Source organism: Xenopus laevis, chromosome 4S (assembly GCF_017654675.1).
Source record: "Xenopus laevis strain J_2021 chromosome 4S, Xenopus_laevis_v10.1, whole genome shotgun sequence".
Lineage (NCBI taxonomy): Eukaryota > Metazoa > Chordata > Amphibia > Anura > Pipidae > Xenopus > Xenopus laevis.
Window position 1 is genome coordinate 27,595,237 of NC_054378.1, and position 16,886 is coordinate 27,612,122.

Here is a 16,886-nt window from a genome sequence, read left to right on the forward strand (position 1 = left end):
ATAAGTGTAGTGTTGACAATAACGTTCTAAGACATTTAGGTAGTAAATGTCATATTTTATTTAAATAAGGTTTTTTGTTTTAAAACCTGGTTGCTTTATGCCAAAGTGTGAATTTTAAAGGCACAAAATGAAAAGATAAGGAATAATGAAAAATCTATCCACACCATTAAATGACTTTTGGTTATAGAGATCATTGACAATAGTAGCCAACTGGCACTTAACATATTTTTTTGAATGTAGTTAAATATACCATGCGTAAAAAATACAAAAAATTTTTTGACTTCTTAAAGGAAAACTATACCCCACAAAATGAATTCTTGAGCAGCAGATCGTTTATATCAAAATGAGTGGCATATTAAAGAATCTTATCAATGTGGAATATATATTTAAGTAAATATTGCCTTTTTACATCTCTTGCCTTCACCCACCATTTCATGATGGTCTGTGTGCTGGCTCAGATCACCTGATACTCTACCTGTCACAGGAAGAAGTGTGGAAGTAAAAGACAGAACTCTGTTAATTGGCTCATGTGACTTAACAAGTCTAGTTTGTTGGGTATGTTTGTGTACACAGTGAATCATATGATCCCAGGGGGCAACATCCGTTGTATGCCTGTATCTGCCCTGGTCCTCCATAGGCATTGCTCTTAACCCATCTGTGGAAATCTGTGATAAGCTGAGATGAGCTACTGCTGTTGTGTGAATTCAAAATGCATCCTTTATCTGTATTTTATCTGATTTTAGTAAAGATATTTTCTTGTTCAAATGAGCTTAAGACAATGCAAATATATGACTGGTATGGGACTTGTTATCCAGAATGCTCAGGACCTTGTCTACAAAAAAATTATGCAAACATTAAATAAACCCAGCAGATTGGTTTTGCTTCCAATAAGGATTAATCATATCTCAGTTTCGATTAAATACAAGGAACTGTTTTGTTATTGATTGCAAATATGTCATACTGGCTTAGATAGCTTTATGAAGGGGTTGGATGACTTTTTTTTTTTTTGTAGCAAATTAAGCAGTTATGTAATTATGTAAGAAAGCTCATAGTTCAAGTTGATCCAGGGACTGGTCCAAATGCCATCTTGGAGTCAGGAAGGAATTTTTCCCCCTTTGTGGCAAATTAGAGAGGCTTCAAATAATTTTTTTTTCTTGCCTTCCTCTGGATCAACTAGCAGGCAGGTTATATACAGACTTAAGGTTGAACTTGATGGGCGTGTGTCTTTTTTCAACTTAACTTATTTACTATTACAGAGTTGTAGTTGGTTTAACAGTTATAGTAAAAGTGTTGTTATTGTTAAATTTTGTTCAAGGTTTTGCTCGCTCTAAATCGCTAAGTTTGATTTGCCTCAATTTAAGTGGGTGGCATTTGATTAGTTGCACCTAAGCAGACTGTATAAAAAGGATTCCTTGGACTCCAGTGAGCTGGCATGCAAAAGCTCTACCTACCAAGAATATATCAATATGGTAGATATGTATGTAGATATGTCTATCTACACCACGGAGGCCTTTGTAAATATGCTACAACTTTTTTTTTTTTTTTTAAATCTAATTTAATTAACTAATGGCTAATTCTTCTGTAGCATTTGCGTGGGTGAGCATATAAGGAACAGTGATCATAACATGGTCTCTTTTCAGATAATATTGCAGAGACAACTCACAGGGAGTAACTAAGATTACATTTTAAACATGCAAACTTTGGCAGTATAAGGTTATTTCTGCAATATAATAACTGGGTAAGACATGTGTGTTAAACACAAGTAAATGGCTTTTATAATGCTGCTTAACATATATACATGTCAGTATATTCCCCTAGTAGGCAAGGAAAGAAATTATAAAGCTAGACCTTTATTATTTGGTAAAAACTTTGGCCCTGAGGTTGGTAAGAATTTTTTTTTCCTTGCCAATGAAGTTAACTAGAAAATTAAAGCCTTTATTAGGTACAAAGATAAAGCATGCACAAATGCTATAAGACAGGCTAAAATAGAGAACAAAAAGGTTGTTGTAGCAAGGAGCAAAATCAATGAATAATAGATCTTGTTGGACAAATGTAATTGCCTGCAATAAGGAGGTGAGCATATGTGATCTTATATTTTGCTAAAGATTTTGATACATTACCACAGGGCAACCCTTTTGAAATAAAAGAAATAACAAAAGTGGTATAAAGGTGATACCTTTATTGGCTAACTAATATAATCATAGCAAGCTTTCAGAACATTTTAGTTCCTTTTTCAAGCTGATTACAATGAAGCTGCATATATTACCACACAGAAGGTTACTGAAGGAGGTAATACTGGAATAGGTTTGTAATCTACCCTTCAGCCAATTCTCTGTCCAAACACGGAGTAATTTTTAATTGGACTAGTTTTTTTGGCTTGTCATAGGTCCTTTGCTTTTTAACTTGTTTATAAATGACGTTCAGGTGGCCATGGCCATTGTACAAGTACTCTCTTATTTTTGCTGATACTAAATTGCACAAAGCTATACATTCCATGCAAAATGTTGACTCTTGTACTTCAGATCTGACCAAATTGAAAATGCGACATGAAAATCTGCAAATAAGCTATTTGCCAATTACATGCTAAATAGTAGTGTGTTAAGGGCCCCCTTAAATCGACAGTATATGCTCTTTTTCAACATTTGTTTAATAATCAGGCATGATCTATGGTTTGATATTTCATGCTCTAAACAGGAAAAAATAGTCACCTCCTACTTCTTGATCTAATTGGATCTGCTATCCAACCTGACAGGAAGTGCTGTTCCTGCTGTTCTTTGAGCCTCCCTCCCTCAGTACAAGGATTTATTCAACTTGTTAAATTATCATATATATTACATATTAACATTAACTGGTTGTTTTAAGGCTATAAAATGTTATATACATTATCGATCAATCAATCAAACACACATACTGCTCTACCCTTTTCCAGTGCCTTCACTTAAATAGAAGACATTACTACTAAAATAGACCTCTTATTATAGGCTTCATATCACTTAAGACTTTAAAATGTAAGGTGGAACATAATAAAAATACAGCAGTATTCCTTTTATTAACTGATAAAAATCACAAGATGTTTTACAACCCTGTACATACTTTAGTTCCCTCTTTTAGGCTGTTACTGAAACGGCTTTCAATAGGACCTCCGTCATAGGATGCACTTTTTTTTAGGTGGGAAAACATTTCAAGATCTTTTGTAAATGTTTACTCATACAAATTTAACTGTGCTCAAATTGGTAATTATTTTATTCCTTCCCTTGCAGCTCTGACTTGTTACATGCGTCTATAGTGTAGATTTGTTTGTTTAAAATTCTTTCACCTATTTTACATATGCATAATCATTTCACCTTCTCTTAAACTGGATTAGTTGTAATAGCATTAACATGTAAGTTTAATATTGAACATTTTTTCAACTACATTAGTGGAAAGCACTTCACATACATATTTTTTTTATCATACTTATGACACAAAAACAAAGTAGGGTTGTTATGCTGCACATACAGTAACATCATAAAATGGTATCTTGACCTGCAGTATAAATTGGTCCTCTTTTAAGTTTATTTTGCACCTTTATGGTTCTAACGTCACAAGCATGTAGAATTGTAAAAAGTTTGTTGAAACTGCTGTTTGTTCTCTGTACAGCCATAAAATAACTGCCCCTTAACTGTCGACAAAAAGCAAAACCTAAACTTCATGGCCTGCTGCAAATTATACCTTCTGTCTCTTGCAAATAACCATAATTTTCTTTCTTTAAAGGGAGTACGCCACTGCCATAGGCCATCGATTACAGGATCATGGCCTTGTGGTGGAGATGATATACTTGACATCAGAATCTGGTCTTACACGTGCTCTACAAGAAGTTAAAAATGACGGGTCTCCATTTTGCATTCTAGTTGAGCAGACAAATGTAGCTTTGTCCTCTTGCACCGCAATCATTCTTCATGATTCTATCAAAAGTAAGTGTAGTCATAAGCAGAAACCTCATGAAGGGAGAAAAATGTTCATGATCCACTTTTTACTCTTGTGGCAGGGTGTTATGTTACTTTTAAAGCAAGTTGAATATTTACATTGGAGAACATACAGAAAATTTTGCAAGACTGCCTAACCCTATCCCAAGTATATTGCAGCTGAAGTTGACACTCATAAGGTTAAATCCGATAAGGGTATATACTATTGACATGACAGAATAAATTACAATAAAGCTAGTTGGAATGTAAAAGTAGTAATCGTTTTTTTTTGCTCACACAAGGAACCACACAATTAAAAAAAAAAAGTCACCTTATAACATTCTCGCAACTAGTAAGCACCATTCTCAGATTTCTAACTATATCAAATAACTTTTCATCATTACTGTGGCAGTCAGTTGTTTCTGTGCAAAAATAAACAGCACAGTTCTTTTCTAAGGAGACACACATCTTTTAAACATATAATACCACACATCTTTCCTATTTTTTATCACCCCAAAACTGTTAAGAGCCTCCAACCCTCACAAATAGTTGGTTCATAAATTTTTCATTACAGCCTTGCCCCGAATGCAGCTTTTGAATGGAGATTGTTTATAATCAAATCATATTTTATTTATCTACACACATACACTCATCAAAAGTGTGTGTGTGTATATAGATAGATATAGATATATATTGTTGATCAAGAAAAAACTTTTATCAAGCAAGTACAACGTTTCGAAGCTCCCGATTCTTATCAAGCAATAAAGATTTCAATGACATCACATCCTTTTAAAGCCATAAGTACAAGCCACACCCATAAAGTGGGATGTGGTTCATCGTGTAATACATATAGACCAATAAACATACATTTAAACTATATATTGCATCAGTATCCATTAGACAGTGGTAATAGTATCATGCAATGATTAAAGAAACATATTGGTCAAAATATGATACATAGAGCAAGTAGTTATGAGGGATGTGCAGAATGTCATATTTAATTAGTCCCAACAGCCCAATAGTAATGTGTTACAAAAAATTCCTTTCATTCACATGAAAGCATACAGGTCATATTCTCTGTTAAGCCCTTTAGGGGACAATGTTTGCAATGTATGTATCCAAAATTTTTCTCTTTTCTGGAGTTGTAGGAGTCTATTGCCCCCCCCCGACGTGGGGGGGCAATAGACTCCAATACAAGAAACCTGAGGGTTGCCACAGAGTGTCGTGCCGAATGGAAATGGGCTGATACTGGTAATTTCAATACCTCCTTTCTGATCGTGGATTTATGCTGACTAATACGATCCCGTATTGGTTGAACCGTCTCCCCAATATACGCAAGCCCACATGGGCACTTGAGCATATATACCACATATTCAGTGTCACATGTAAAGTGGCCACGTAACTCAAACTTCCTTCCTGTGTGTGGATGGGTAAAGACATTAGTGCGTATAACACTTGAACATTGGTTACACCTGCCACATGGGAACATAGCATTTGTTAATGGTACTAGGACCCTTTGTGTATTGACCCGTTGAGTGCCCAGATCTGCTTTCACAAGCCTATCCCTAAGATTACGTGGTCGTTTATAGGACAGCAATGGAGGTTCCTGAAATTCTGGGATATCAGGATAAAGTACTAGCCCCCTTTGCAACGTCAGGAACTTCATACATCAAGGATACCTCACACTTTCTACGGTGTATTCAAGGTCTGGACTTGGGCCATTAACAAATGGTATGTTCCCATGTGGCAGGTGTAACCAATGTTCAAGTGTTATACGCACTAATGTCTTTACCCATCCACACACAGGAAGGAAGTTTGAGTTACGTGGCCACTTTACATGTGACACTGAATATGTGGTATATATGCTCAAGTGCCCATGTGGGCTTGCGTATATTGGGGAGACGGTTCAACCAATACGGGATCGTATTAGTCAGCATAAATCCACGATCAGAAAGGAGGTATTGAAATTACCAGTACCAGCCCATTTCCATTCGGCACAACACTCTGTGGCAACCCTCAGGTTTCTTGTATTGGAGTCTATTGCCCCCCCACGTCGGGGGGGGGGGGGGCAATAGACTCCTACAACTCCAGAAAAGAGAAAAATTTTGGATACATACATTGCAAACATTGTCCCCTAAAGGGCTTAACAGAGAATATGACCTGTATGCTTTCATGTGAATGAAAGGAATTTTTTGTAACACATTACTATTGGGCTGTTGGGACTAATTAAATGACATTCTGCACATCCCTCATAACTACTTGCTCTATGTATCATATTTTGACCAATATGTTTCTTTAATCATTGCATGATACTATTACCACTGTCTAATGGATACTGATGCAATATATAGTTTAAATGTATGTTTATTGGTCTATATGTATTACACGATGAACCACATCCCACTTTATGGGTGTGGCTTGTACTTATGGCTTTAAAAGGATGTGATGTCATTGAAATCTTTATTGCTTGATAAAGAATCGGGAGCTTCGAAACGTTGTACTTGCTTGATAAAAGTTTTTTCTTGAGCAGTTTCGGCTGCTAGTTAAGTCTTTTTCAAAGTAGCGGCCGAATCGTCAGTGTGCTAAATAAAGATGAAATACATTTTTTTATAAACCCTGAGATGTGTGTTTTTTCTCGTTTAGATGTTTATTGATTTAATTGAAACCTGCACCCACGCATCTCTGTTGTTATACAAGAGCCCTCTGCACTCAACCCATTATCAATATATTTAAGACATTAAGTAATTGTGTTCATACAGCTACTAAAAAACCTTTACACTTTAAACAAAACAGGGTTTGTCTGTCCATATATTGCAATTCATTTAAGCTGGCCAACTGCGTCAGTCATCCCATATCTGGCCAGCCTACACTTAAATTGCATCTGATTAATTTAGATTAATTTTACAAAGGGACTAAGTTTTACCTGCAACTTACTAGCTGCTTTCAATAGTAAAACTTCCAAACTTGGCTGCCCTTTTATTAGCCACCAGTGGGATCACCTGACTATAGCTCGGAAGGGTGGGAGCTACAAAGCTGGCCACTGCTCCTGTATAAACTATAACAAACAAGGGAAAGTTGTGCTCACCACTAATTTTAAAACCATTAGGCGGGGGTGCAATGAGGCTGTGACCACTATATGGACAGACTATTTTGAAGGGCTGTGGAAGTCAAAATCAAAATGGGTGTCATTTTGTTAGGTAGACCCGAGTGACTAACATCCCTAACTACCTGCTCTAAGCTAGCCAAAAAAACGGTTTGGCCCTGGAGTCTTTAACTGGCAAACCTCCACGTCACCATATTTACTCTTCTCCCAAGTATCCTCATGCTTGTCCCTGTGTTCATGGGCAATATAGTAATATTTCCACATTTAGGTGCTTATTTATTAACATGCGAATTTGAATTGTTGCCACAATTTTGATTTTTTTTTTTTTTTTTTGCACAAAACGTACACATTTGAGTTATTTTTTAAAAACTTGAATGCTTGGTATTAATTAAAAACAAAAAATGTGAAAAACTCGAATGTAAACTTCGGCATCTAAATATTTTGCCAGTTCGTGTAGAAGTCAATGGAAGTTATTTAAGCCATCTTTTAATGTCTGAGTTTATTTCCACAACTGCATTCAATCAAATTTCATCTATTAATATTTTATCTAATTATCTATTCGTAATTGTGAGTTTATTCGAAGTAGAACTCTAAAACATCACTAATTTGATTTTTGATAAGCCCATAACTGTACTTTGTGTTCAGCTTATATTTGTACAAGTATTTGATACCCGAAAGAAGCATGACGTTTTTACTATGTTTAGGAGAGGCTCACTTCCATGAAATTTAAACTATTATTACATACATCTATACATTTTTTTTGATTTTTTTTAGGATGAAAAATCTCCATTAGAAAACTGCAAAATTTAATCTTAAACACTCCATATAGAACTGCATCATAAACTATAACTTCTCTGCGCCTTTTCATTTCTAAAAATGCTTTTCTTAGATATGAGCTCCAAACTGACACAGAAAGTTATGTTTTTCCTCTGTAGTACATCGTAATATGCCCATGGAGGATGCTCTTGCTTTGGTAGTTAAGGCTTTCGGGAAAATTTTTGGCGAGCGTGAACAGCAGGAGCGTAATGAAATTTCACACAAAGCAGCTGATCTGGCGGATGACTACCTGGAGCGGGCGCTCTATGAATCTTACTCTGTCCCACTGGACATTAGACATCTTCTCTTCCTTTTAAGCGATGGCAAATATTTATATTCTGAAGAGCTGCAAGCAATCAGTGACTACGTGACAACCAGGATAACTAAATTAGAAGGTATATTTAATGTTTGCCATCACTACACCAACCCCCAGTACCCATGCTCTCCATAGTATTTTATCCAACATATATTTCTGCCACCTTTCCAATTTTAATGTTCGAAATCCGTCTCCATCGCTTTAGCACATTTGTTACCATTTCCCTACAGTTGTAGTGAAAGTATTGCAAAACTTTAATAAAATATGGCTAAGTTCCAGGGACATTCTTTCCTGAAGCAAAACACCTTACACACATTTTTGCATTACAATCAAGACCAAAATGCTCTCATGATCTTCAGGTATATGCATGAATTTATATGTATAGTATAACAGAATAATAAGCACGATCAAAGTTGACCTTTAATAAATAAACAATATGAATACCGAATTTGTCACCAATACTTAGGGGCACATTTACGAAGGGTCGAATATCAAGGGTTAATAAACACTCAAATTCGACCCTCGAATTTAAATCCTTCGAATATCGAATTCAAAGGATTTAGCACAAATCATACGATCGGTCGATCAAAGTAAAAATCGAACGATTTTAAGCGATCAAACAAAGGATTTTTCTTTGATCAAAAAAAGCTTAGAAAAGTGATGGGGAAGGTCCCCATAGGCTAACATTGTACCTCGGTAGGTTTAAACTACCGAAGTATGTAGTCAAAGTATTTTTTAAAGAGACAGGACTTCGACTTTCAAATAGTCAAATGATTTTTAGTTCGAATCGAAGTCGAAGGTCGTAGTAGCCTATTCGATGGTCAAAGTACCCCAAAAAATACTTCGAATTTCAAAGTTTTTTTCATTCGAATCCTTCACTCGAGCTTAGTAAATGTGCCCCTTAGTGTACAAAAATGCATACAAAACTCTTTGCGAGTTCACTGGCGCCATATTCGTCTGATCGCTCTTCTTCTTGTATTTGGCGGTACATGCGCAGTAGGAGGCATTTGCCTGTTGGATCTACTGTGCATGCAGTGAATGAATTTCACGAAGTTTCCGTAAAAAGGATTCGGAAACTTTGTGAAATTCAGGCACATGCGCAGTAGATCCAACCGGCAAATGCCTCCTACTGTGCATGCGCCTCCAGATGCCGATCAGTACAGGAAGAAGAACACTCGGACGAAGATGGCGCCCGTGAACTCGGCAAGAGAGGACCTGCATGGAGGGGTGACTAACAAGTTAGGGGCATTTGCCCGGGGGGAGGTAGGCCGTGGGGGAGGGGTTTTTCGCCGAAAAGGGTTTCCTTCTCCTTTAAAGGAGAAGGAAAGCCCCAGGGCGCAAAACCCCTCCCCCCTCCCCTGTGTTGCCCCCCTCCCTCCTCCCCCCTGGCCTACCTGTCCCCCTGGGCAAATGCCCCTAACTTGTTACTCACCCCTCTGCGCAGGTTCTGTCCACGGAGTTCAGAGTCGCCATCTTCTCCCACGCGCGTCTTCTTCCTGCTCTGACCGGCGTCTTCTGGCGCATGCGCAGTAGGAACAGGTACCGTACAGCTCTACTGCGCATGCGCCGAATGTCACGAAGTTTTCCGATTTCACTTCGTGACATTCGGCGCATGCGCAATAGAGCTGTACCGGTACCTGTTCCTACTGCGCATGCGCCAGAAGACGCCGGTCAGAGCAGGAAGAAGACGCGCGTGGGAGAAGATGGCGACTGTGAACTCCGTGGACAGAACCTGCGCAGAGGGGTGAGTAACAAGTTAGGGGCATTTGCCCAGGGGGACAGGTAGGCCAGGGGGAGGAGGGAGGGGGGCAACACAGGGGAGGGGGGGAGGGGTTTTGCGCCCTGGGGCTTTCCTTCTCCTTTAACTGCTATGAGTGCAGTGACCTATAGCGGAATAAAGAATAACCTTTCACTTTTTGGTGCAGGTATGGAATCTGTTATCTAGAATGGTAGGGACCTGGGGTTTTCTGATAAGGGATCTTTCTGTAACTTGGATCTCCATACCATAAGTCTGCTTAAAAAAAATTAAATATTAAACATAATAGGATTGTTTTGCTTCAAATAAGAATTAAATATATATTTGTTGGGATCAAGTACATAGTACTGTCTTGTTACAAAGAAAAGGAAAAAAATGTAGTTTTGATTAAAATGAGTCTTGGAGGTTACCTTCCTGTATTTCCTTCTGGATAACTGGTTTCCAGATAACTGATCCCATTCCTGTATGTGCACTTAATTGAAGCAGGCGAAGCTTTTAGATATTTTTGTAAAAGCTTTTATTAAAAAGATTACAGTTTGCAGTCAGAACTGACAAAGTGACATTCACACCTAAACACCAAGGAAAATTGGCAATTTACTATTCGTAGATGAAATTTTTATTGATACAAAATACACAGATGCTGAAACAAAGATAAATACATCTTAAAGGAGAAGGAAAGCTACGGAGGCATTTTATTGCCAAAAGATTAGCTGCAATAGTGCAAGCTAGAATGCTATATTTATTCTGTAGAATGTTTTACCATACCTGAGTAAAAAGCTCTAGAAACTCTCTGTTTGTTTAGAATAGGAGCTGCAGTATTAACATGGTGTGACATCACTTCCTGCCTGAGTCTCTCCCTGCTCTGGGCTCAGATTACAGTAGAGAAGGGAGGGGGGTGGGGAAGAGCAGCAAACTGAGCATGCTCTTGCCCAGGGCAATGAGGTTTAAGCTGAAGGCAGGAAGTCTGATACAGAAGCCCATGTGTACACAATAGAAGGAAAGAAATGCAGTGTTTCTTTTGACAGGGGACTCAGAGCAGCACTACTTTGGGGGTTTACTGGTATATTTAGATGGGCCTTTCTGATAAGGCTTACTTAGTTTTAACCTTTCCTTCTCCTTTAAAAGACGTATCATAACTATCACCCCTCCTATTCTCCTAATATAGTATTTTTTTCCCTTTCTACCCTCTTCTTAAAGGGGTCTGCCAACTACACAAAGTTGTATAGTAAAAGTCCTTTGCAAAATAAACCTGAAACCCAATTTATTAAAACATGCATACCTTTTATCAATGTATTTAAAAAATGTGCCACTCGTATATATCGCCTGCCCTGCCTCTATGCCTCATGAGTCAATTACTTTCACTTTCCATACAGTACTAATATGCCACTCCGTCACAACCCATCCTCCCTCTATAGTTGTATAGCCAGTGAATGGGTAAGGGCATCAGGTCCCCCAATCTGGTGCATACACAAGCTTTTGGGGATGATCCAAAACTTGGTTTTGTCTGCTAATTGGTGTCTGTCTGCTTACTGTGAATTGTAAAACTGAAAAACCAAATTGAAAATACTTATAGATAGTGTATTTTACTCAATTAACATGATCAAAATAAGTTTGGAATTATTTCTTGGGACAGGTCTCCTATAAACTTGTGTTTATGTTTTTCTGGTCATAGTTATCTAATTTTGATGGTGTTATTTATACAAGCTTGTAAGTATTCTTAAGAGTCCTGATCAAAGGTATGAATACTTTAGCAAGGCACTCTGTGATGTGTTGTTTTGTGGATAAAACAGTAAAAATAGTGAATTCTATTTGGAAAATGACACTGCTGCAAATGCTTTCGATATTAATGAAACTAACTTTCTCCATACTTACTATACTCACAATGTCTTTTCTACTCCAAAGAAGAAAACTGTGAAAACGCTTATATGGTCTGATACAAATTTCTATTTGCTGAAAGCACTCTTGCACTGTGGCATGACACAATAAAATACACAAACAGATGGGCACATCCACCCCCCCCACGCACACACAAGCAAATGAAAGCTTTGCTAAAAATTGTATGTATGCTAAAATGTAAACCTATTTCTCAACATGAGTTCATTGAATGACGTGCCTATTTTTATCTGTTTTTATTAACCTAAATACAAACTTTTTATTCACCTAAATAAGGTGAATGGAGAAATGGAAATCATTTCAAATTTAATATTATTCCATGTGTAAGCACAGTGATGAGACACTTGGCATCTTCCACGTTTTGTTGTGTGACAAAATCCCAGAAGATCCTCACCAATAGTGGTGCTGATAATAGCTGCATATTCAAAATGCATAATGGTGTCAGCTTATGTACAAAGGCACTTTTGTGAAATTTGAGTCTTTTCAAAATGCTGAGAAGCAACTATAAATCTTCAATTAGAAATTTAAGTTTTAAGATGCACAAGTATAGTTAACTTGCATATAATACACAAAAGCTAGGGATATCTAGTAAATTATATCCTTATAAACGGTGAGTTCTGATGTCATCAGTTATAAACGGTCAGTTCTGATGTCATTTCTGTCACATGACTCACTGAAATTTGTGTATTGTAATAAATAAAGTACCCCCAGTTGCAAAATATGAGGATATTAGAAGTTACCGTCGGCCTCGTGTTTTTATATGGTCATGAAACTCCTTGGTAACTTATAATATCCTTATATTTACAAGAGGGGGTACTTTATTCACTATATAAACCAGAATCTGTACTAAAAGCGCTTAACATGTGACTGTTCTTTTCAATTTTAGTAACTGTAATTTTACTGGACTTACAAACTTGGGATGCATTAAGCCACAGGAACCCTAACTAATATGGATAGTTAATTTAGAACCCCTCGGTGCAGATTCATGCAACTCCGTTCACCGCAGCCATCTTCGGGGTCTTCGGTAAGCTGAGACAGAGACTGGCAAAGCTGCGCAGTTAGAGCAATTTGCCGTTTTGCTCCAACTGAGCAAACTAAGAAGACACAAAGACCGGAAGATGGCTGCAGTGAACTCCGATGCCTGAATCTGTGCCGAAGGGTAAGTTAAACGTTAGGGGCATTTCCCTGGGGGGCAGTTAGGCTGGAGGGAGGGGGTTCTACTTGGGGTAAAGGGGGGGGGTAGGGTTTTTTTTTTTTTTGCTAAAGGGTTGAATTTTCCTTTAAAACTAAGTAAGCCACATCAGAAAGCTCCACCTAAATATACCAGTAAACCCTCAAAGTAGTGATGCTCTTGAGTCCTCTGTCAAAAGAAACGCTGCTTTTTGTTTTCTATTGTGTACACATAGGCTTCTGTATCAGACTAACTGCCTTCAGCCTAAACCTCCTTGCCCCGGGTGTGAGCATGCTCAATTTGCTCCTATTCCTTCCCCTCCCTTCTCTGGTGTAATCTGAGCCCAGAGCTATAAGTCAGCAGGGAGAGACTCCGGCAGGAAGTGATGTCACACCAAGCTAATACTGCAGCTGCTATCCTAAACCGAGAGCTTCTAGAGCTTTTTACTCAGGTATGGTAAAACATTCTACAGAATAAATATAGCATTCAAGCTTGCACGATTGCAGCTAATCTATTGGCAAAAAAATGCCTCTATCTTCTACTTTAAAGGAATACTGTCATTGGGAAACAGGGGTGCTTCGCCAATGAGGCAAGTTGAGGCTGTCGCCTCAGGCGGCAGCGCCCCACTAGGTACCAGGGGCAGCAAAAATGCTGCTCCTGGTACTTTAAGAGCGAGTTTCCGGGGGAGGGGGTGCAGCAGCAACTGCTGCTGCCTCAGGCGGCGAAGGGGCCAGTATCGCACCTGTTGGGAAACGTACAGTTTTCACAATGAATCAATGTATAGTACTCCTCAAGAATAGCCGGAAGTCCAGTCTAGTTAAATCCCACGCTTCGCTCATGAATTGTGCTTTGATAAGATGCAGTCTTTGTTGCCCTTCATATTGTCAAACCCCTACCCTACCAGCTGCTGTTTGCAGAACCTTGTCTCTCCAGCCTGAGTTTGGAACAATTATGTGGTAACAAAATTGCTGACCATGCTGGATCCAATTTACTGTCATGGCTACAGCACATTTGCTGCTGCCTGTTAAAACTAATGGTCTTCAAAAAGTCGGCTGGTACAGGTTTTTAATAAATACTCTTGTGTTTTTGAGCTGAGACCCACCTGTGTTTGCTATTACACGGGTTCAGTTTTTAAAAGTTACGTGGGGAATCTTGGTGAGCCAAATCTCCAAAAGTCAATCTCTAAACAAAAACTAAAACTTAGTCTGCTCTCTCCAAATTACCAATCTATTTATGAAATTATTATTAAAGACTTGGCCATGCCTAAAAGAGGTTTCTGTTTTAGAGTTGAGTTTTAGATTACATGAAATAGGATTCATGGGTTCAACAAATACCTGTCCAAGTCATATTGTATGTTTGATGTGACCCAGCAGTTGGCTGTTAGTAATTTTGTGTAATGTGTTCTGCACATAAGTTGACAGAATTCCTTTTTTCTTTGATGTTTTCTTTCTTATGTAACATGTTCTTCACAAACCTCAGGCTTCGAGGAAGCAGACGCCAGCAATGAAGCAAAACCCCTGTATGAAAAGCACACTGCCTCCTCCACACACATGTTGGACAAGCCTCCGCCTCTTCTTCCCACGCCAGCCAGGAACACTTTCAAAGCACCAGCTAAAGCTGGACTCCTTCCAACTCCAGGTGAGGAGTGCTTTGTAGTTTCTCTTCTCTCCACTAATTTTTGTGGGCAGTAATATAGTAAACTTTTATTCCTTTTGCAAGAATTGCCAATTGTATATTATAATTCTAATTAATATCCCCAACATCTGGGGAGAAGGCAAATTTAAATCTGTTTATAAATTTTTTTGCATTTACAGGCTCAGGGTGATAGACCTGCAAATGATGTACATTCATGAAACATTCTACACTGTCTGTTTACATTTAGGGTTTGAGCAGGCTGACCCCACAGAAGAGGATGTTAATGCCATGTATAAAGCCAGTATTATACCTAACAGCAGCTCTGCAAAGGATATCTTGGCCAAGCCACCCCCTCTCCTTCCTACTCCAGGCCGGACTCCCCTGTTGAGTCTTGGCAAGCCATCTCTTCGTGAACGACCAGCACCTGGTCTTCTCCCAACACCAGGTCAGTATTGTTTCAAAGTGATATCAGATGTTTTCACAAATAATAAAACTTAATAAGGTATTCTATCAGTCCAAGAATATGAATAGACAGAGGGTCTTAATGCAACAGTAATGTAAAGTAGCATTAATAAAAATCTAGCCTCATAGAGCAATAAACAAAAGAGGAAAGCAAATAACAAACTGCAAAAAAAGACTAATTGAGGAGTTGATAAGAAAAGGACATGCTATCACATACCTAAAACTTATAGGTAAACTATCTCTTTGAAGAAGTTTTGTTAGGAACACTACAGAGAATATAAGTGCCTTTTTTGAGGTTTCATACCAAATTTTCCCTGGGTTTCCTGGTTTAGATCCAGTATTGATGCTTTTGAAGTCCCACTATTTACTGTATTTGTCATGTGCTGGTACCTACCAAAGCTGGAACTAGGGGTAGACAGAAGAGGCATGTGCCTAGGGCGCAAAACTTGGGGGGCATCAGGCACGTACCTTCCCTGTTGCCTAGTCCGGCTGAGCAAGCTATGAGCCTTGGTCCAGCTTGCACATTTTTAGCACAAACGTTTGTGTATGCAAACATAGGGAGGGGCTATGCTTCCGGCTTGGTTGCTTGGTTAGCTAAGCAGGCCTACTACCAACTACTAAAACAGATGCAAGGACAGCAAAGCAGTGTGAGTGTGCATTCTACATAACCCCTCAGAAAAATGAATCCACGATTTAACATGAGCACTGATATAGAGATCATCCCTGATGGGTGCATTTTTCTCTGATGAATAGAATCAGCCTGGACTAGGAATTACATTCACTTGGAGGTTCCTTACAGAAAAGTGCTTGTCAACCTTAATTAAATAGGTTGCAGAGAGCTGTAGTACAGTCAAAAGCTTTCACATATAGGGTAGAGGCCTGGACACATGTATAGCAAGTCCTTAATTACTGTTAATTTAATTAAATATGCTATACAGTTAAACTTGTGTTTTTGGCTTCTTTTGAGCATGAATACATGGTCACTTTTTTGAATTCTGTCGTTATGTAACTGCTGAATTTGTCTTATCACCTATTTTTTTTTACCTGTTTCTGTGCTGCGGTTTACAAATCCTTTTGAGGTATATAATATTTAGATGTTTGTATGCATTTCTAAATCTTTTAATTCCGTTCCTGAAAGGAAAATATTCCTGCTCCAAGTGTGACTTTTCACTGAAAACTGAAAATCGAAATCACCAAAACAAGAAACTTGCTCACATTTTCACAGTTTATTTTTATGTATATGCTTACTATATTTTTGTGTTAAAAAAAAAGTGTAGCACCAATAGGATCAGCAGCTGTATACTTGCATAACGTACAATAACTGATAAATCTGCCTAATTAAAGGTGCCTACTGGAGCTAGAAATGTCTTATTATGTTGGTCAATTGCCCCTTTTTTAACATTATATTGTTTATTTACATCTAAATGGACTGGAAACTGGGATATTTATTTACATCTGATGTTATTTTGTACAGGATTATCTGGTCCAAAAGGCAAACCACCTCCTCTCTTGGCAGTGAATGCTAAAAGGCCAGGTCTCCTTGGATTTTCTCCACATCCTCCTCCAAAACGCCCTCTGCTTGGTGAAAAGCCTGGTCTCCTTCCAACTCCTGGTAAATGTGTATATCTGCTGTTTTAGTTACTTTAATATGTGGGAACATAGAGTGCTGGTGTGCAGCTCCATGTTTGTATTCTTGTGAATATGTAGAGGTCTTCTGTCTAAGGCTATTAAACTAGGCCAGGTATGTGTAGAAGGTATGTTCTTTATTAGGCTTCTAAAACATTATAAAA

At 38.2% G+C, this 16,886-nt stretch overlaps 1 protein-coding gene across 5 annotated transcripts in view; it reads left to right on the forward strand.

Annotated features, from left to right (window-relative positions):
- XB5885308.S (provisional ortholog of nuclear receptor coactivator 5 S homeolog) overlaps positions 1-16,886 on the forward strand; it is a 63,354-nt gene that overhangs the window by 38,933 nt on the left and 7,535 nt on the right. For 4 of the 5 annotated variants that reach the window (XM_041591431.1, NM_001095655.1, XM_041591432.1 and 1 more), the window contains 5 exon segments: positions 3,754-3,953; positions 7,983-8,258; positions 14,479-14,637; positions 14,882-15,079; positions 16,571-16,708. In XM_041591431.1, the coding sequence (XP_041447365.1) occupies positions 3,754-3,953; positions 7,983-8,258; positions 14,479-14,637; positions 14,882-15,079; positions 16,571-16,708 (971 nt within the window). 5 annotated transcript variants of the gene reach the window in all.